General features: G+C 36.0%; 1 protein-coding gene across 7 annotated transcripts in view; it reads right to left on the reverse strand.

Annotated features, from left to right (window-relative positions):
• ZMYM4 (zinc finger MYM-type containing 4) overlaps positions 1-22,455 on the reverse strand; it is a 150,157-nt gene that overhangs the window by 15,419 nt on the left and 112,283 nt on the right. For all 7 annotated transcript variants that reach the window (XM_045997639.1, XM_045997628.1, XM_045997661.1 and 4 more), the window contains 16 exons: positions 22,184-22,299; positions 21,404-21,679; positions 21,090-21,240; positions 19,725-19,897; positions 19,003-19,153; positions 18,310-18,450; positions 17,944-17,981; positions 16,882-17,026; positions 13,439-13,557; positions 12,575-12,746; positions 10,618-10,671; positions 9,356-9,535; positions 8,914-9,008; positions 2,953-3,124; positions 2,680-2,775; positions 447-598 (listed from right to left, as the gene is read on the reverse strand). In XM_045997639.1, coding sequence (XP_045853595.1) covers positions 447-598; positions 2,680-2,775; positions 2,953-3,124; positions 8,914-9,008; positions 9,356-9,535; positions 10,618-10,671; positions 12,575-12,746; positions 13,439-13,557; positions 16,882-17,026; positions 17,944-17,981; positions 18,310-18,450; positions 19,003-19,153; positions 19,725-19,897; positions 21,090-21,240; positions 21,404-21,679; positions 22,184-22,299 — 2,231 coding nt within the window. The remainder of the gene's footprint in view (positions 1-446; positions 599-2,679; positions 2,776-2,952; positions 3,125-8,913; positions 9,009-9,355; positions 9,536-10,617; positions 10,672-12,574; positions 12,747-13,438; positions 13,558-16,881; positions 17,027-17,943; positions 17,982-18,309; positions 18,451-19,002; positions 19,154-19,724; positions 19,898-21,089; positions 21,241-21,403; positions 21,680-22,183; positions 22,300-22,455) is intronic.

Raw genomic sequence — 22,455 nt, forward strand, 5'->3', positions numbered from 1 at the left:
TCCCCACTGAGCAGAGAGCCCGATGCGGGGCTCAATCCCAGGACCCTGAGATCATGACCTGAGCCGAAGGCAGAGGCTTAACCCACTGAGCCACCCAGGTATCCCTACATTTAAAAAAATTTTAATGAAAACACATGATTTACATAAATACATACACACACACAGTCACCTATGTCACTTTTTGTGAATTTTGCTATTTTTGCCTTTTTTGTCCATAACTGAATAAAATGCACCATCCATCCTCAATTTCTGTTATTCTACTAACAGTCTCAATTTGGCTTATGATATGATCAAGACTTTTAAATCAAGGGAAGTGGTTCATTAAGAACAGAGTATGAAAGCAATACCAAATGACCACATATACTGTAATTTTCAGCTTGAATCACAAGAGCTATCAAAATTATTAAAAACACAATGTATTTTAGAACAATTACTGAAACTGATACCTGCTGAATTCCAAGGCACAAGTATAAGATACTGTCTGGGTCATATTTTTCACCATTTGGTCTCCGCACCTCTTGGATAAACTGGCATAAACCCAAACTCAACTCAGCGAAAGTGCAGGACAGAATATCTTCCTTCAGCTTGATAGAACGGACTACGGAAAGGTAGAAAACATCTGAAATATTAACTTATTAAAAACATTAACTTATGAGAAACACAGTAACATCATTCATTGAAAAACTACTGACTACTACTATGGGCTCAGGCACTGTAGTGCACACTGGTGAATACATGGATTACAGATAAACCCGATCTCAAGGCTTTTTCAGTTAAAGAAATAAAAACAATGCAGTGCACCATGTGTAACAGGTGCTATGACAGGGTTTGAATTTAAGAAGGATTCTAGGAAAGCAAATGAGGACCATCTATCTGACAGAGAAGGGTCAGGTGAGATTCTGGAGGATGCAACACAAATGCCAGACCCTGAAAGGTGAAGAAGAGTTAAACAAATGAATAAAGAATTGTACTCTAAGGACATAAAAATATTTACCAAAGCATATTCCACAAAATACTAGTAACATGAGAGCTGGAGAAAACCGGGTTTCTAAGATCTGATAAATTTAGAAAACAGCAGCATATTATATCTGTGTCTAAAGAATTTTCAAAGATATATAAAAAGAAGTTTATTAAAGGTTCTGAGAATATCTGTATAAAAATGCTGTGTAACTTCCTCTAACTCAGATTAGAATAAAGAACACTTCAAATAAGATACAACATCTTCATGCCCCTAGAAATGCTGGAATACAGAAAAATGAAGATTGAGGGCACTCAGATGTACAGGACAAAATCAAGAAGGGTAGATCAGGGTAGACTGTCATAAATCTAACCAAGCTGAAGACAACTAGGAATTGAATTAATTTTACCAGGAGAGTGACCCAATTTGATTTGCAGAGATCCTATAGAAATTGCAGATCCTACAATTTGATATGTAGAGAAACTACTCCAGTAGAGACCCTACTTCAATTCGGATTAAAATGGAAGCACTCTTTCTAGTCACTGCTCCTCTGAATTTAGACAAGTTTGCATGTTTTCAAAGACGCACTTGAGCTTCCCTGATTTGGTTTTGCAAAAGGGAAATGGCGGTTCAGAAGGGCAAGGACCATGTTTGACCTTTTCACCGAAGTAACTAACTACCACGCATGGTACATACCTGGTACATAAATTCAGTAATTTTTGGATGAATGAATAGCAGAAATGAGTAGGCATCTCCTGTGGTTATCGGATTTAGGCCTGGTAGTCTAATATAATATTACTCTCCATTCTCCCTACCCCTCTTTCTTCTTTGAAACAAAGAGTGCTGTGGTTCAAACTTGGAGTTAAAGGGCCTACTAAACCTCCCTAAAAGAAGTATACTTTTATCACTCAGCAGAGATTACACATGATCTGCAGGAACTCAGTGAGTCAGTCACAGACCACAGCAGCCAGTAACTGCTCCAATAAGGAGAGTGACATGTACCTAAAAGCCAGCAGGGTAGACTGAGATGAAGCCAAGAGTGCACGCAATTACCTGGTTTAAAAAGAAGGTATAGTTGGAAAGAGGCAAAATATCTAGTGACAAAAACATATTCATCCATTCCTGCCATGCCCATTTCATTCCACAAAGATTACAGCAAGCCATCTCACATAAAACACAGATAATAAAAAGAAAAATAAAAACTAAGAACAAAAGTTTAGAATAGGAACTTCAATACCAGGGAGGAAAAAAGTTAAAGTAGGCTCTAAAATTAAACACTGCTGCTCTATGTGAATTGTTTATTGGGTCCCAAATTTCCTGGAACCCAGTCTCACAGAGGTTATTATTAGGAGAAATTCCCACAGAAGAAGAAAGGCGTTTCCAGGTATTTTTCTCAACACCACCACCAGAAGCAGAAGTGTTACACTGGGTTCCATGTGGGTTACTTTACAGATAAGGGCTCAAGAATACAGATTTGAGTCACCCGCATAATGTTAGAGAAAGGAACACAATTCCTCGTATTTGTGTAACAGATTCATGCCCATACAACCTTACCTTTACAACAAGCTCTTTATAATTGAGAACAGGATATTAATTTCTCTTTTACCATAAAACTCCAAATTTTAAATAATCTCAAATATTCCCATTTACAAATTTAAAATTGGCAATAATATTAAAAGTGATTCAGAGAATTCAGACTACAAAGAGAGAAATGATTTTACCTCTACAGCCTGCGTCTGAGGATTCTTGAGAGAGTGCATGGTCTTGAGAACTTCCTAAAGAGTCAGAACATGGGCTAGATGCAGCATGTTCAATACCTGACAAGAAGAGAAAAAGAAATAAGAAGTTTAAATAAAAATGGGAAAATTTAACACCAAAACCAAAGTTTTATGCAGTTTTTGCCCTAGTTGGTATCCCTTTTGTATACACTGATGACTTGAACTACATACCCCCAACCCTCTCAATCAAGATACAAATTCATGCTGTGTATTTACCGCCACATTTCAGATCCCCCTGCTCTTCCTTGGCATTTTTCCACTGAACCCAGTTCTTCCAGGCATTTACCCCATACATGTATTTCAGTGTCATCCCAGACACTGAACACCCCTGAAAGGCTCCTTGAATAAGACTTCTGGGCTCCACAGCTACTATAGACTTCTTCCGTCCCTGTAAGAATTTCAAAAATGAACAGAATATAAAATTTAGTTCTGAATCTTTAAGAAACACAGTTCTCAATGAAAGAAGGGAATAAATTTACAGAACACACAATTTACTATTAGACCCTAAAGATTCAAGTTCTTCAAAGCTAGAAAGAGTTTTAGAGGTTAATCAAAACCACATGAAGAAAGAAAAAAAGAGAGAGCTGAAATGCAGAACTCTAATAATTTCTAACATTCAAGTACTCACTATGTTCCAGATACTGAACCCACCCAATGAGGTATGAATAACCATTATTACCACTCAGGTCTACTTCACGGAACAGATAAGCAGATCCATTCTGGGATACGAAACAAGACCTCATATATTCTCTAATTACAATCAAATCAAACCAGAAACTAATAATGAAATGATATTAAGAAAATCCTCAAGAATTAGAAATTAAACAACACATTGATAAATACCCATGGTCAAAGAAGAAACCAAAAATGCAATCAGAAAGTATTTTGAACTTCAGTGAAAATGAAGATATCAATTTTTCCCCCACAGTGCTACAATGCTTACAATGACATTTATAATATTAAAATGTTTCTATGAAAAATAAATCAAAGTCTAAAATCAAGAATCAAAGCTTTACTTTATGAAACTAGAAAAAAGTAGACCACATTAAAACCCAAAGTAAGAGTGGCACCTGGATGGCTCAGTCTGTTAAGCATCTGGCTCTTGAGTTCAGCTTGGGTCATGAGATCAAGCCCCACATCAGGCTCCACACCGGGCATGGAGCCTGTTCACCTACTTGGGATTCTCTCTCCCTCTCCCTATGTCTGCCTTTCTCTCTCTGATTCCACCCACACACTAAAAAATAAATAAATAAATAAATAAATAAATAAATAAATAAAATAAAACCCAAAGTAAGGAAAATTAAAGAGATAATAAAAATAAGGGAGGGCGCCTGGGTGGCTCAGTGGGTTAAGCCTCAGCCTTCGGCTCAGGTCATGATCTCGGGGTCCTGGGATCGAGTCCCACATTGGGCTCTCTGCTCAGCAGGGAGCCTGCTTCCCTCTCTCTCTCTCTGCCTGCCTCTCTATCTACTTGTGATCTCTCTCTCTGTCAAATAAATAAATAAAATATTTAAAAAAATAAAAATAAGGGAAAAAAATCAATGAAAATGGGATAGAGAAAAAAATATTAAAATTAAAAAACTGGTTCTTTCAAAAGATTAAAAAAAAAATCAACACATTTCTAGCTAGAATGAAAAAAGGGGAAAAAAGACAGAAAACATAAATTACCAATACCTGACCCTAGATACATTAAAAGGGGAGTTAAGAGAATGCTGTTGATAAGGCAGATGAAGGAACTTCCTGAAAGATACAAACTAACAAAGCTTGCTCTAGAAGAGATAACCTAAACAGCCGTAAACATTTAATTCATAGTTTAAAATTTTCCTACAAAACCCCTGTAGACCCACCAGTTAAATTGTATCCATTTTATTTTAGAAAACAGAAAAGCAGTAAACACTAATTCACTGTACAATGCTAACATTATGCTGAGAACAAGGCCAAAGAATCATTACAAGACTACAGATCAATCTCTTCAATGGAAACATTTATAAAACCTTAATAATGTATTAGCAAACTGAATCCAGCAACAGATAGAAGAATAAATACATCAGAAGAAAGTAAGGTTTATCCTATGAATGCGAAGTTAGTTGACCGTTTTAAGAATTAATGTATGTCATCATTTTAATAGACTCAGAAAGGAAAAACCAGATAAGTATCTCAATAGATTCAAGAGAGCCACCTGACAAATTTAACACAAATCATGATAAAAATTTTCAGCAAATTAAAAATAGAAGAGAACTTCCTTCCTGATAGGGGCCATCCACAAGAAACCTACAAGTATTATCAGTTATTATGGCAAGACTGAACACTTCCCCTAAGATTGAGAATAGGCATGAAGATCTGTTCTCATCACGAATATTTCAACACTGTACTGAAGTTAGTACAATACATAAAAAAATCCTAGCTAGTATAATACATTACAAAAGAAAAGAAAAAACAAAGTGCATTAAGATTGGAAAGGAAAAAGTAAAACAATCTTTATTCACAAATAACAGGATTGTCTAGGTACAATATCCTAGACTTTAATCGAGCAAAATCATAGTACACATAATCGATAAAGAAAAAGAAATCTTGGGGTGCTGGGGTTAAGCACCGAACTCTTGATTTTGGCTCAGGTCATGATCTCAGGGTCTTGAGATAAAGTCTCACAGTGGACAACACTCGCAGCAGGGGGTATCTGCTTGAGATTCTCTCCCTCTCCCTCTGCCCTTCCCCCAGCTTGTACTCTCTCCTCTCTCTCTAAAATATATAACATTTTTCAAAAAAGAAAAAGTAACATATTAACTGGAATTTAAAGAAAAATTTGAAACTATATATATATAGAAATAAATTAAAAATAAAAGAAAAAAATCTCTATTTTTATATGAGAATGAACACCAGAAAATGAACCACTACTTAAAACAGGATCAAAATAAATTTCAAATACTTATTAGATAAATTTAGCAAAGTATGAGACTTGAACAGAATAAAACACTTGTTGTTGTTTTATAAAGATTTTATTTATTCATTTGACAGAGAGAGAGAGTACAAGCAGAGAGAGCAGCAGACAGAGTGAGAGGGAGAAGCCGGCTCTCTGCTGAGCAGGGAGCCAGATACAGAACTCAATCCCAGGACCCTGGGATCACACTTGAGCCGAAAGCAGCCACTTAATGAACTGAGCCACCCAGAAGTCCCTAAAACACTGCTGAGAGAAATTAAAGATGATCTAAATAAAGGAGAAAAATACCATCTTCATAGATCGGACAGCTCAAAATTGCTAAGATATCAATTCTCTGCAAAATGGCCTATGGATTCAGAAACCCAACCAAAGTTCTAGCATGCTTTTTTGTAAAAATAGACAAGTTATTCTAAAATTTATATGGATATGCAAATTATGATTTTGAAAAAGAACAAAGTTCAAAGACATACTCCTGATTTCAAGACTCATTATAAAGCTACAATAATCAAGACATTTCGTACTGTATTAAAATATACAAAACAGACATATTAAAATAGACATAGTTCCCTATTCAAGGGAACAGAACAGAAATTCAGAAATAAACCAACACATATACAGTCAGCTGATTTTAACAGAAGTACAACACAGGGGCGCCTGGGTGGCTCAGTTAAGCATCGAACTCTTGATTTCAGCTCAGGTCATTATCTCAGGGTCCTGGGATCAAGCCCCATGTCAGGCTCTGTACTTAGTGCAGAGTCTTCTTGGGATTCTCTCCCTCCCCCTTCCCTCTGCTTCTCCCCCTGTGCTCTCTTTCTCTCTCTCTCAAATAAATAAATGTTTTGTTTTGTTTTGTTTTAAAAGTGCAATGTAATTCAATGAGGGAAAGCATAGTCTTTTCCAAGATGGTACTAACCAACTGGACATCACAAACAAAAACAAGAAACCTTGACATTTTACTCAATTCATACATAAAAATAATCTTAGAATGACATATATAAGCTAAAGTATAAAACTAGAAGAAAACATAAGAGAGCATCTTAGTTCTCACAGGTTAAGCAAAGACTTTTAAATGGAATACAAAAAAGCATGAATCATAAAAGAATCAAAAATTGATAAAAAAGGACTTTTACAAAATCACAAAAGTTCTGCTCTTCACCATTAAGAAAATAGAAACGAAGTTGCAGAACAGGAACAAAAGTCATATCTGAGAACAGAATTATGTCCATAATAAAGAACACAACTCAGTGAGATGACAAACAACCCAGTTTAAAAAAATGAGCAATAATAGTTCTAAACAGACACTTTACAAAAGAAAATATAAGAATGACAAATAGCACATGAAAAGATGTCCAACATCATCAGTCATTAGTAAACATAAACTAAAGCCACAGTGAGATACCACTACATACTGGCTAGAATGGCTAAAATTAACTGACAATATCAAGTATTAGCAAAGTCATGGAGCTGATGGGAACTCATACATTCTTGATGAGAATTCAAAACGGTACCAGCTATTACTTTGGGGAACCATTTGATAAGCTTTCTTACAAAGTTAAAAACACACCTACTGGGGCGCCTGGGTGGCTCAGTGGGTTAAAGCCTCTGCCTTCAGCTCAGGTCATGATCTCAGGGTCCTGGGATCGAGCCCCGCATCAGACTCTCTGCTTGGTGGGGAGCCTGCTTCCCTCTCTCTCTCTCTCTCTCTATGCCTGCCTCTCTGCCTGCTTGTGATCTCTCTCTCTGTGTCAAATAAATAAAATCTTTAAAAAAACAAAAACAAAAACACACATACTGTAAGACTTAGCAATCCCACTTCTGCGTGTTTTTCCTCAAATGAAACTGTATGTTCACACAGACATTTATATCTAGAATGTTCATAGCAGCTGTATTTGAAATAGCTCAAACCAAATAACCCAAAATTTCCAACCGTTAAACAAATTCTGGTTTGTCCATACAATGAAATGCTACTCCAAAATAAAAAGGAATGAATGGCCTTATGATACATGAAACAACATAAGTGAATCTCCAAAACATTATGCTAAGTGAAAGAAGCCAAACAGGGAAGACTACAAATTATCTAATTCCATTTATATGAAATTTTTAAAAAAGGCAAAGCAGTACCATTTTGCATCAATTTGCAAAGGAGATTGGTGGTTATCAGGAGCTAGAGAAAACTGATTCCAAAGGTCATGAGGGAGCTTTTGGGACGGTGAAAGAGCTATGGTTATGTTGGTAATTACATACTGAATACGTATGTTGAAGTTCATCAAATTTTATACTTAAAATTTATAAATTTCTGGATCCAATTATAACTCCAGAGATAATTTTTTAAAAATAAGGCTATTAGTCTTTCAGTTTTAGTATGGAAAAATCCTGTCAATATAATAAACAGTCCATGTGAATTTCACTATTATACTATATTATAAGAAATAATAAACTTCATTGTTATAATATGTAAAAAAGAAAAAAAGCTAAATTTAGAGACTTAAAAAAAGTATACAATGAGGATTATAAAAAAATGTTTAAAGTAAAATAGAACAAAACACCCTCGATTATAAAAACAAAAGAAAAAGACCACGATAAAAGAAATACAAAGTAAAAGGTAATGGTCTTTTTTTAACAACAGCTGTCTGTCATATTATTGCTATTTTGAGTTCATCAATTATAATACAAATACGTTTACAAAATTTTACAAATGCATTAAAATGTAATGATTATGTGGCACATACAAAGGAGTTGAGTCATACGCTAATGTGGAGTGGCAGAAATGCTTTCTTGTGTCTGTATGGCTGAAGCCTGGACCATGAGTAAGTACATGCTCCTAGCTCATCAGACCCCAGTAACTCCAGAATGACTTACTGTAACGCAAGTGAGTAACAGAACAGAGTAACAAACCATCCACTAGCAAACTGTAAATTTTCCTGGTAACCCTTCTATCAGATGGAAAAGCCTTATAATGATGATTCAGATGATGACAATCACAAAAAACACTGATCAGCTACATAATAACCACATACTAAGCATCTGCCATGTGCTGCACTAGAAAACTTATCTTAGCAACTCTATCACTGAAACATCGAGGTTTACACATCCCTTTAAAATATTCAAAAGATATGGCTCTTGATTATACGAAACAGAAATAAAGGCACAAAAGTACAAGACTATGTAAAACAATGTATGGAATTCACTAAAAAACACCGAAGGAAAGAAAATGGTAAAAAAATTAAGCTACTGCTTACTCTTCGTCTAGGCTGAGGGAAGCCATCTCTGTGCCGTCGTCTTGTTCGGCAACGAGCCTGGATTCCCTGTCCTTTATTCAGCGGGTCAAAGGATTCTATAATAATTAGCAGAAAGCATAATCTGAGGTAAATAACTCACAGATAAAGACAGACTGGGGGAGGAAACATCAGGTAATCATCTCTATATTAATTATTTGGCTCATGATAAAATAACTTACTTATATTCTTAAGAGAAACAAAGGATATAGCACTTAAAAACTTCTTTAAAAAATCAAGGAAACCTCCTATATGGTTACTATGGAAAGGTTAAGAAAAATTAACCGTTTATTATTTAACCTTCAAAGGCAGGGATCATTTGTGTCCTAGATCATTACACAGTATATCTGCTTCATAATATCAACACCAATGTTCTAAAATCAAGAGTATTTTATGTCACACAGACCAGATGGAAAATCTGCTTCCAGATCCTGCTCAGTTTCCCCTTTTGAGAGCGGTTTCAAGTCTGAATCAGCCTCTTGCACGGCATTCGACTTTAAGGCATAATGATTCAACTCTTCTTCCCAGCTATGTGGAGTAGATACTGCCTCTGATTCAAGGTCACCACTGTATGTACTTCCTTGGTCTGAAACAGACAGAAAACAAACTCAAAATAAGACAGACTCTATATAGCTGAGAAACCTTCTTGAACTCGAGAATAACAAAATTGAGATATGACTGCTGATTTAACTAGGTACACTAAAGAATGGAAACTTCTTCACCAGCCTCACAAAACTGGCTTCATATTCTTGGTATACACTTTAGAGTATTATCTACCATCCAGGTACTAACCAGGCCCGACCTTGCTTAGTTTCCGAGATCAGACGAGATCGGGCGCGTTCAGGGTGGTATGGCCATAGACTTTAGAGTATTATATCAATTAATCCTTAAAACCAGTATGTGAGGGGCGCCCGGTGGCTCAGTTGTTAAGTGTCTGCCTTCGGCTCAGGTCATGATCCCACGGTCCTGGAATTAAGCCCCACGTTGGACTCCCCACTCAACTGGAAGCCTGCTTCACCTACCTACCCCCAGTCGCCCTTCTTGTATTCCCTCTCTCACTATCTCTCTGTCCAATAAATAAAATCTTAAAAAAAAAAAAAAACAACCCAGGGGCGCCTGGGTGGCTCAGTGGGTTAAAGCCTCTGCTTTCGGCTCAGGTCATGATCCCAGGGTCCTGGGATCGAGCCCCGCATTGGGCTCTCTGCTCAGCAGGAAGCCTGCTTCCTCCTCTCTCTGTCTACTTGTGATCTCTGTCTGTCCAATGAGTAAGTAAAATCTTAAAAAAAAAAAAAAAAAAACCCAGAAAGAAAAAAACCAGTATCTGAGGTACCTTTTATTATTCTCATTACATTTTAGCATACACAAACACCTGATGCACCCTACAAGTAGCTAAAATTGCACATATTAAATCCAAGAATACTAATACTTTACGATTTGTATTACTAAATATTTTCTTTTAAAGATTTTATATATTTATGAGAGAGAGAACACAAGCGGGGGGAGGGCAGGGAAAAGGAAGCAGCAGACTCCCTGCTGAGCAGGAAACTTGACAACAGCTCTATCCCAGGACCCTGGGATCATCGCTTGAGCTGAAGGCAGACACTTAACCAACTGAGCCACCCAGGCGCCCTATATTCTAAGATCTGAAATATATGTAGAATTGCAAACCTTTTTCAAAAATCTTGGTGTCTAGAAAGAGTTCCTGTTCAGAAGTTTGGGATCCTAAAAAAAGAAAAAAAAAAGTATACATTTAACAACTTACATGTATACATAAAGTAAATTGGATCTCAAATGAAATAACTGCATTACATAAATGAATCATACTAGGGAATGCTAAAATAGCCTTCATATGCAGAAAGAATGATTCATTAACAAAACTAGGCATTAGTGGTAAATGAAGTCAAATAAATTATGACTGATAACAGTAGTTATATTTCTAGGTAGTAGTATGAGAGAAGTCAGGTCAAGAGAGACCTTTATTTTAGGTTTTACACTGATGTGCTTTCTGAATTTTTTTTTCTTAACCATGAAACACATACACACACACTCACAACTTACAAATTGACAAATATGCTTTGAATTGCTTTTTCCTCCCAAAATATAATATGCCTTACCACTGCATTAAAAAGAACAGAGCAGAGTTTTACCAATTAACTACTTAAAAAATAAAAAGTTTAAGGACTCAAAGTAAAAAAAAAAAAAAAAAAGAGAGAGAAAGATGAAAAATGCTTTTTAAAGCCCAGGAAAATTGCTTTTTTTCTCTGAAATCATATATAAATTAGCCAGTTCCCTTCAGATGGAATTCATTTCTCCCTCCTGTATGTTTCTAAACCATTTGATTTTACTTACACTATAGTGATTACAACTATCTTTCTTGAAGGTTAGTTTTCAAAGTTTTTTCAGTCTGACTCAATTTTTAGGTTAAGGCATAGTTACAATATTTATACAGAGGAAGCACCTGAAAATGTTAACTATTAATGTGAATGGAGATGCCAACCTAAAATGAAGTTTATTATCAGGAACTATTCGAACTTCTAAACCAAGTATCAGAAATTAGAAGATAAAGCACAGGGGGCAATACCCTAAGACATTAAATTCCACATACAAATGGATCTCATATTATGAGACTATATACTAGAGGGCAAAATGAGACCAGAAACTGAGATAGTAACAAATAAGCTTTTTATGCATCTCTGAGAATATATATGATTTTAAAACTTAATGGCAAAAGAGGAAAGCTGACATTTTTTTCAAATGCTACAGTGTTCTGAAAATCACCTAGCATTTATTATGCAAAATCTAAACCTGGTGGCTACCTTTGTAAAAACTGTCACTGAAAAAAAGAAAACATATGTCAGGAAAAAGCAATTCCTGACTCCTCGGTGATACAGGAAAAGGCCTTCGTGTATTTCAACTATCCAAACACCATTTTCTCTATCTCTTTTTATACCTACAAATCAAGGAGGTACTAATTAAGGATAGAAAACTTTCTGGATATGTACTGCAACTTCTTGTTACTGCCATTTGCTTTGGAGTCAAACGGAATTCAACTTCTGGCTCCATCACATCCTGACTGCATAACCAGGGCAAGTATGATATCCTATTTTCCAAATGAGGAGTTTCAAGTAAACAGTATTCACCCCACAGGGTTGCTGTAAAGGTTAAATGAGGTTCTGCCCATAAGTGCATTTAGGACATGCCCAGGGTATGGTAAGCACGTAAGTACTGTTCTTATTGATGGTCTACCCTCACAGCATGGGATTTATCTTAGGTTATTTTAAGCCAAACAGTTTTCCCATCCTAAGGCTCTATTTACCTTCTATCAAAATGCTTACTATTACACAACAGGAATTCTTAAATAGGCGTCATGCTTGGAATATAGGAATAAAGCCAGAACAAATCATGAAAATGGATTTACAGATTATTTTTCTGGAATGATTAAGAACTAAAAATAGATTATTAATAGTTTTATAAAAAGGACAGAACTTTCAGAGTTATCAATTTTAACAAATCCATACACTTGCTATTTAGAAACACCTTGACTATCCAATATTTAATATTACTTGAGTTACTCAAATATTTTTAAGTGTACTTTTTTCTTTCTTTACTTTAAAATTATACCAACCTCCCTGGGATAGAGTTTTCTCTTTCTCTTCGTCTTCTGCAATCATTTCTGCCATCTCAAGAAGATCAGCTTCAAATGGATGTGAAGGAAGCTTCTCCTTAATGTCTTCAATACTCTCAGTGACTTTATCTTCATTATCCATTGAGGATGGAATTAGCATAGGGACAGGCATCTGAAAGACCAAGAACAGTTTCTGGGGAGTATGTCTGTCAACAAAAACTATTATTTGTGAGATGATTTAAGTACTAAATTAATGAACAAATGCAGGTATTTCTATTACTAATGATTAAAACAGTCCTGCTAGTTTGTTCTTAAAAGACTAGAGCCATCTGAATAAAAATTCAATTCAGTGCTTTTCTGGACAATCAACAAAATGTGTCTCTGAATCATCTAAAGGAGAAATTACCTAACACATTCTTGTTTCTGATTATATTCTTGCTTAACATTTTTAGTTTCACACAACCATTTTCCTTAAGAATTCACCAAGGAAAAATGTTTCCAATAAAAAAAAGAATACATTTCTAAGAAAAAGAATGATGTAAATCACAGTTTTTACTTTCTCACCCCTGCTAGACTCTAGAATTGTAGCACATACACACAGTTTCTGTTCTTTTTCAGTTTGAGTGGTCTTATTATGTATGAAACATTATGAACAGGCTACATCACAGCATTCTCTGAGAAGGCAGGGTATAAAGAGAGGCAGTCCTTCACATACTCCATATTAAAAAATAGAGTGATATGATAATAACCAACTATAGTCAGGAATATCTTACCAACAAGTGAAGAGTTTTTTTATGGCATTCTAACATTTTAGTTGAGGAAAACGTGCACTAAATCAGTCTTAATCTCTAAATGATTACTCACTGGAACTGGAATGCCAAATGGGACTGGTGCATACTGAGTATAAAGATGAAGAGGTATGGGCACAAACACTGGCACGGGAACTGGTACCACAATGATCTGGGGCTGACTTGGAGTGTCTTCTAATGAAGGGGAAAAAATTACAAAAAACAAAAAGGGTTAGAAACATTCCAACAACAAAAAATTTTTAAAGGAACAAAGATTTATAGTCCAAAAGAATTATAATTAAAAAACTTTTTAAAGCACATAGACTTGGGGTGCCTGGGTAGTTCAGTTGGTTTAGCACCTGCTTTTGGCTCAATGATCCCAGGGTTCTGGGATGGAGCCCCACATCAGGCTCCCTGTTCAGCAGAAATCTGCTTCTCCCATTCCCTCTGCCTCTTCCCCTGAGCTTGTGCTCTCTCTCTCAAAGAAATAAATGAAATCTTAAAAAATAAAAATAAAAAATAAAGCACACAGACTTATAGTTCAACGTTAAGTGTAATATTTGACACGCTGAGTCCTCAAAAGTAGAAATAAATGAAGTAGAGAAGAAAGGACTGAAGATAGCAGTGATTAAAATGATCAACACAACAATGATTGATATGAGGATACACTGAATGAAGGACACAATCTGGATTAATGAATAGAAAGAACTGGAACAGTAATCTTAGAAGAGAGTAATACAAAACTGATAACATGAATAAGAACAGAATGTTGAGGAGATTAAGTAGGCAGAACCGCCATTTTTGTGAGGCTATAACGAACTTTTAAAAATCTTTCCCGTAGATAATCTGGAACTACTACAGATTGGTTAGCACAGAGTAATATGATGAAAATGTCATTTTAGAAGTTTAATTTTGGGGTGCCTAGGTGCCACAGTCAATTGAGCATCCAACTCTTGGTTTCAGCTCGGGTCATGATGGCAGGGTCATAAATGGAGCCCCATATCGGGCTCTGTGGTAGCACGGAATCTACATGAGGATTCTCTCTCACCCTCTCCTTCCCCCTCTGCCTTCCCCTCACTCATGTGCACATGTACACACACTCTGTCAATAAATAAAATCTTGTTTAAAAAAGTTTAATTTGGAGACCCTCTTAGCATGGAATAAGACGAATATCATGTATAAAAGTAGGCAACAATTGCAATGTGTAGAGCTGTGATGATGAGGACCTCAACCAGGGTGGTTATGATACCTATAAAAAAGAATGAATATATACAAGCAGATGTTCTAAGGTACTAAAAGATGAAATGGAACACAGAAACCTAAATATGAGTAAGAAAAAAGTGAGTATGATGGAGAATTCATTCGATTATTTAGTAGGTATCCTACAGAGTCCTTTCTATGTGCCAGAAAAATACCCTAGAAGATTATAAAACCATTAACATAAGAGAAAGATGATGCTAGTGACAAGAAGTGAAAAGCTGACAAGCTAAGTAGGGTCAGAGATGGGAAATAATATGGGATCAATTTTACCATGGTCCACTGGACATTAAAAAAAATTACTTATGAATAGGGGACTGGGAAAAGTGGGTGAAGGGGAAAAGGAGATACAGGCCTCCAGTTATGGAAGAAGTAAGTCATAAGAATAAAGAGTAGAGTGTTAGTAGTACAGTCAACGATACTGTAAAAGCAATGTGATGGGACAGATTGTAGTTATACTTGAGTTGAACATAATGTATGTACTTTTCAAATCACTAAATTGAACACATGAAACTAATGTAACACTATGTGTTAACTATACTCAAAAACAAAAATACCCAAATCACCTGATTAGCTATGTCTGATTACCAAGCTACATAATACTAAGTCATTACTAATTCGATACAAATATAGACCAAAGTCATCTGTAGCATTACTAGTCAATGTGGTTCATGGGAGCTTTAAGAAATTCAAAGCCTCAGACCCCACGAAATTACAATGTACTTAATAAAATTTCTAAGTAATGCATATGCATATTGATGTTTTCTCAAAGACTGACCTAAAGGATAACTTTCCAGATCTAGGATTATTTTCTGGTTTAAGAATTCTGAGACTTGGGGCACCTGGGTGGCTCAGTGGGTTAAAGCCTCTGCCTTTGGCTCAGGTCATGATCCCAGGTCATCAATCCTTGGATTGAGCCCCACATTGGGCTCTCTGCTCCACGGGGAGCCTGCTTCCTCCTCTCTCTCTGCCTGCCTCTCTGACTACTTGTGATCTCTGTCAAATAAATAAAATATTAAAAAAAAAAAAAAGAATTCTGAGACTTTCGGGTGCCTGGGTGGCTCAGGTTAAATGTCTGAATCTCAAGTCATGATCTCAGGGTTTTGAGATCATGCCCCGCGTCTGGCTCCGTGCCGTGTGGAGCCTGATTAAGATTCTCCTTTACTCCCTCTCTTTCTGCTCCTCCCGTGGGAGACTCTGAGATTTAATCCACAACCTGCTCCATACTCCTGGCTCTACCACCTTAATTTTACAGTACCTCCCCTCTGGCTGGGTAGGTGTGGCCAGAAAGAATGGGCCTCTTTCTTCAGGTCCCAAGCAAGGATTACCATACCTCACCAAGGGAACCGGCCACTATCATTTCTCATCCCCTCCAACTCCAAGTTGAAAAGGATAATTTCCTAGTGAGTACAGCTGACAGGCTGGGATCTCCCTTTCTTCACCCAGTTGCCACCTATAGGGTAGAGGCCCTACTGCAGGAATGGCAGGCCAAGAATTGGGTCCCAATCACCCTCAGCCTTGATCACTTGAAGGGCAGAGATTCCATGCCAGGAGAGGCAAGCTGAGAAAATCAGAGGATAGCACCACACCCAGAATCTAGAAAAGCAGCTCAGAGCTTTTGCCTGGGGGAGAGGCCATTCATAAGAAAAGAAAGCCCTCTTGCACAAAAATCTGACTTTATTTGAAACAGAGGGTGGAAAAGTTCAAACCTAAGGATGCTCTACAAAACAACAGTTCCTCAGGGCGCCTGGGTGGCTCAGTTGGTTAAGCGGTTAAGCAGTTAAGCGTCAGCCTTTAGCTCAAGTTGTGATACCAGGGTCCGGGATGGAGCCCTGCTTCAGACTCCCTACTCAGTGGGGAGTGTATTTCTCCTTCTCCCTCTTCCCTCCCCCTCCCCCACCATTCTCTCTCTCAAATAGATAAATAAAATCTTAACAACAACAGTTCCTGTTAATTAAGACCCTGTGTATATAATTCCAAAATCTAGGCTTATTTCATAAAATTACACTGTTATTAATAACAAAAGAAAATGAAGTATTCAAAGCATGGTATTATAAATTAAAACCCTCTCTTTGCCATAATTTCTTAATTCTCAGAGGGTAAAAATACCTAACTCACAGTTGTGAGAACAAAACTGGGTAAAGTATATAAGCAACCAAACACATAACCCAGGAAACAGTAGGCACTCAATCAATGTAAGCAGCTTTCATATTTCTTTGCCCTAAAAAAAAAATTTAAAGGACGAAAGTGCAAGGAATATACCTGTCTGGCATTCTTTGTTTTGGGTATGTGGTTTGCAAGAGGTGGCTTTAGTCTGTGTGATGGGTTTGCACAATAAAGCTTTATTCTTCAAAAGTCTTGGGGGCTGGGAAGGTGGCAGTTTCAGGGCATCTGTTTGAGTACTTGCCTAGTAAAAAAAAAAAATCAGAAACCAAAGAGGTTTTCAAAAGCTTATGATTAATTATAAGAAATATTGTAACTTCAAAGGAAATACTATATCGGTATTAGAACTTAGTAAATATGTAAGAAATACAATGTTCCTGAAATAGCAAGAGTAATAAAATAGTCTAACTATAGATGGACTCTGAATGTATCTAATTAACAGTTCTATTTACCAAGAAAAATGCTATTTCTATTGTAAGATACTGTTGGCCAATAACAATATTGGCTATGTTTAAAATGAGAAGTGTTATTTCCTGAGTTGAGTCTTAGAAGGCCTTGTTTTCAAGATAACTAGAAATAACAGAACCACTTAGGGTCACTTAAGTAATGTAAAAATACATATGAAAGTTATCCCAGAGACCAGAAAACACTTTAGAAATGCCCCTGTTCTAGTCATATGTTTTTCTTGTATTTATTTTTTTCTTCTTTTACGAGACAAAAAAAAATACTGAGTAAAAAACCAAGAATGCTTATTTAAGGATAATCTGCACTGGGTGGAAAACAAAGTACATTTTGTAAATATTTCATCTATAATCTGACTACATTAAAAAACACCTCAAATACCCTTTACACCTGGATTCTTTAAAATTTAATTCTCTAAAAGTAAACTAAACTAAACAACAACAACAAAAATCTAAACCAAACAACAACAACAAAAAAACAGCCTTCAGTAACTATACAGATAACAAGCATTCAAAGAAATCAAAGTACATAAAAGGCCTAATGAAATAACCAGAATATGTTCCCAAAGATTAAATGAGCTTATAAAATTTATTTCATATAAGAAAGAATAAAGCAAGGAAAATTAGCATAGACATATTCATATGTATAAAGCTGAAACATAAATACAGTGGCAATACCAGTTAAAAGAATAAAACTTACATCACCAATGATTTTTGCTGTTACTGTTGGAACTGCACCTGATATAAATGAAAATAAATACTTAGGATCTTACACAATTATTTAAAAAGCAGCATTTAAAGCTGATAGTGGAATGACAGACACAAAATCTCATAACAAAAACAAGAATTATCTTAATTCACAGGAATGCTACATGTAAAGTGTCACATGAAAAAAAGATATCTGGAAGTGATAAAGACATTGGTTAATGCCCAGCAGCCCATAGGGAGGCACCACTCATAAGACAAGTGTGTCAAACATGAAAATGATCACTGATGGGAAAAAAAGATACAGACTGACTGTATTCAACTTCAAAAGGCTAGATAAATGCTTTCAAATCAGACATACCTTGTAATACACTGTTAGAATTCACTGTGGGCTGAGCAGCAGGAGCACTGGCTAATGATACTACATTAGCTATAACTGGAGTTGAATCCTTTCTTAGAGATGGGGGCCCTGCTGAAGCAGCCGGCACCATGGAAATACTTGCTAATAAACAAAAATTTAAAAACCTTATAATTTATATGCACAAACAAAGAAACCAACATCTCAAGGAGGTTAAACGATGCTTTTAGCAAGGTTAAATTCTAAGAATCGCTTTAGGATTAACTGGGCTTTTGTCTACCTTTTTAATTACTGAAACTTAAAAGTATTCCATGTACTTTCTCTTGTATAACTATACATGTGGTATAGTTAAAAGGCATATGATTAGACTCTACGTCCTTTGTTTTACTCTCAAATCCTTTTTTAAGGACGTCAAGATGTATATACACAATTATAAATATTAACTGCCATTCTTTCCCATAGTTCTTAAAGAGTTTATATAATTCAATGTGCTCAGAGAAAACATAATGAACTCATTTTTACAAAACCTTAATCCAAGATGTTAAACAAAACAGGGATACATGTTAATGTCATCTGAACAGAATGAAATTTGTGAATTTGCATTTTATGAAATTATTAACAACTGTTTAAAGTTCCCAATGTGTAGAACAGTAGTCGTTCCTGGCACTGATCGAGGACTGTAAAGTTTAATTTTACCTGCATTGTTTTGTGAAGGTGGGTCACACATACTCTGCTGATTACAGAACATCAAGATACAAAGCAGGTTACAGAAATGCTTCATTTCTCCTCGCCATTTCAAGGACTCACTGAGTTTACCCTGTCGCTTACAACCATCACATTTGGCCATCTAAAAATGAAATAAGATGGTAAAGGAGTAAAAAACAAATTATCTGTGGCCTGACAGAATTAAAGCAGCACACAAAAGACAAGTGAGGAAACTAACTTAGAATCTAGAACACAAAATTGAAGGTTAACTACCCTAAAATGGTAAATATTTAACATTTTTTATCTTTTATACTACACACTAAAAGTCAATAGAGATGCCAATAAAGAGTAATTTACAAACACAGTGAATTCAAAATAAGACCTATAGTCTTCAAAATCGTCAGAAGACAAATACATTTTAGTTAAATAACAAATTAATAAAATGCTAATTTTAAATACTTTAATATCTTAAGACTGGTAGATCTTCTATAAGGAAATTTTTAAAAAAGAATGTAACTTCAGTGACATTAAAGTCTTCCTAAATCTTGTATTACTACTGAAAGAGGACATAATACATTTATATTCTTTAATGCCATACAGTTAACACTTATAAGTTTTAAATCACTAAAGTGCCCTTCGTACTACGTTAAAAAATAAAAGGAAGCAATGTATGCCCTAACTTGAAAAACTCCAGGAATGTAATTTATATTTACCTGATAGAACAGAACTGTGTATTTGGACATGCATTCTTCACAACAGAACTCTTCTACTTTTCCCCCCAAATTATTTTGTACCAATTTGGGAGATGTCTGTAAACAGTAACTGCACATTTTACAGTGATTTCCCCAGCGTTTTGCCAAGTCATGTTTATAAAGCAATTTGCAACCTAAAAACAGGAAAAATAAAATTTCATGAGAAAAAAATACTAAGTATCTACATCTTTAAACTTAAATGCCCTGGGGAAATGTTTTCACACTTGAATCCTCACCCATTAGTAGATTAAGAGAACAATTTAAGGAAATATCATTTTCTTTTGTTAAACAAAATTAGGACAGAAAACATTATAATGCATCACACATAATAAAAGCCAGTTTTATTTCATAAAAGTTTTATTTTACTTGGGTGGGTGATAACATACTAGGTCACAAGGTAAAATGTATTCTTCTTGTGTGTTGTGGTCAAAAGGTTTGAAAGCCACTAGTCTAAGAGGCCAATTGTGTACAGTTTTAGAATAAAACAAAACATTTTAAACATACAAAATACTCATCTAAATATAAAGAAGACAATCTACCTCACATTGATTTGCCTATTCAGAAACATGTCCATTTAAAACAACAGAAGTATAATCTTAGGATGCTACGAAAATTTAAGAAGTTCTCTTTAGAAAGAAGTTCTCTTTAGAAATAAGAGGCACAGAGTGCCTCTGTGGCTCAGTCGGTTAAGTGTCCGACTCCTGGTTTCGGGTCCGGTCATGATCGATCTTAAGGTCTGGGGTAGAGCCCTGACTCAGGCTCTATGCTCATTAGGGCGTCTGCTTAAGATTCTCTCCCTCTACCTTTGCCCCTCCCCCACCTAATAAATAAATGATTTATTATTTTTTTTTAATTTAAAATATTTTATTTACTTATTTAACAGAGAGATCACAAGTAGGCAGATAGGCAGGCAGAGAGAGGGGGAACCAGGCTCCCCGCTAAGCAGAGAGCCCAATGCGGGGCTCGATCCCAGGACCCTGAGATCATGATCCGAGCCGAAGGCAGAAGTTTAACCCACTGAGCCACCCAGGTGCCCCAATAAATGATTTTTTAAATAACTACAAGATCCCTATCAACGTAACAACAGAAAATGTTTTTCATATCATCACCATCTTCTGGAATACAGTTCAATGATTTTTCCTTCATTTTGACATCTATATGATATGAAGGACTAGCTCAGAATAAAAAAGCAAACCAAGTGTAAACAAAAGGCTTTGTTGTTATACACAAAGGATAAACTAGATATGCCTAAACAGTAATAGCTTAAACCATCAGTTACTTTTAAAAGGACCAACAGGATCAGTAGTAAGATGATCTTGCCTTTACCTTCACTACAGAATGACTTGTCAGCACCTGAGAATCGCACAGTCTCCTTTACAATTTTCTCAATTTTACAATATTCACACATTGCCATTACATTATTTATTTTCTTATATTCATCAGAACAATTCTTGCCACAGAACTGAAACATTTTACCCTGCAAAGAAATAATCAAGTACTAATTAAACATTTCGTTTATATTTTGGAAATTCTATTCTCTTACTTTCAAAACGTGTAATTCTGAGAGATAAAAAGCCAGAAATGATTTTATATATAGGCCATCTTATACTCAAACCCTTTATCAGGATCCTACACTTTACCTTATAGTCAAGAAGTTCTGGTTTTGTGGCAAAAAGACGGTTACAGTGCTGACACTTGAGTTTCACAACACTTCGTGCAAACCCAACATGCTGGGATTGTGCAGCAAGTCGCTGGAGACCAGCTGCAGCAGAGCTACTGATTGAAGTAGGAGAAACGGCAGAGGTGCTCCCTGCTCCTGCTGACACTGTTGAACCTGTGGGGATGCTTACAATTACTTGGCCCTGAGACAAGGGCACTACTGAAGAATTCATTCCTGCTGGTTTGTTGAACAAATTCTGAAAAATGAAACAAACAAGATGATCAATGTAATCATTTGTTCAAATGAACAAGCAAAATTTGCTATCTTTGAGCAGCTTATAACTGAATGGGCACAGTTTCACTTATATCCAGAAACTAAAATAATGTAACTAATATTCTCCTTCTTAATTTTTAAAACTTTTTAAAAAAGTAATCTCTACGTGCAACGTGGGACTTGAAGTCCTGATCCCGAGGTAAAAAGTGTTTGCCCTACTGACTGAGCCAGCCAGGGCTCCAAACTAATAACCTCCTTTAAAAATAATACCCTCCCAATAGATAATCTAGGTAATAACAATTCCACTTAATGTTATGGGAGGCAGTTAAACAACAATCCTCCAAACACACCAAAAGTCAAAGAATCCACGTTTAACAAGACTGAGAAAGTATAGGCAATTGGGGCAGGAGCAAACACCTACCAAGTTTACATACTACATAGCAGGCGCCTCACTGACTGGAGGAGAGGAAGATTTCTGAAGCCGTACCTGGAACGCGACAACACAGCTGTAGCTGCAGAAGTTGCGTATACTTCCATCTGACATGGCGAGGTGATACTGAGGGATTGCTGAGGTTTTACAACTGTTACACTGCACTTGTACACCTTAGCAAATCAAAATAAAAACTAATGAGTAATATATACAAATGTATACAAATGTTTGAGAAAATAAATAACTATTATCCAATATATGAAAATTCAAGGGCCAGGTCAAGTTGCAGGAACTGAAACTAAATCATGTCACATACAGACAAAAACTAA

The sequence above is a fragment of the Meles meles genome, chromosome 1 (assembly GCF_922984935.1).
Source record: "Meles meles chromosome 1, mMelMel3.1 paternal haplotype, whole genome shotgun sequence".
NCBI classification, from domain to species: domain Eukaryota; kingdom Metazoa; phylum Chordata; class Mammalia; order Carnivora; family Mustelidae; genus Meles; species Meles meles.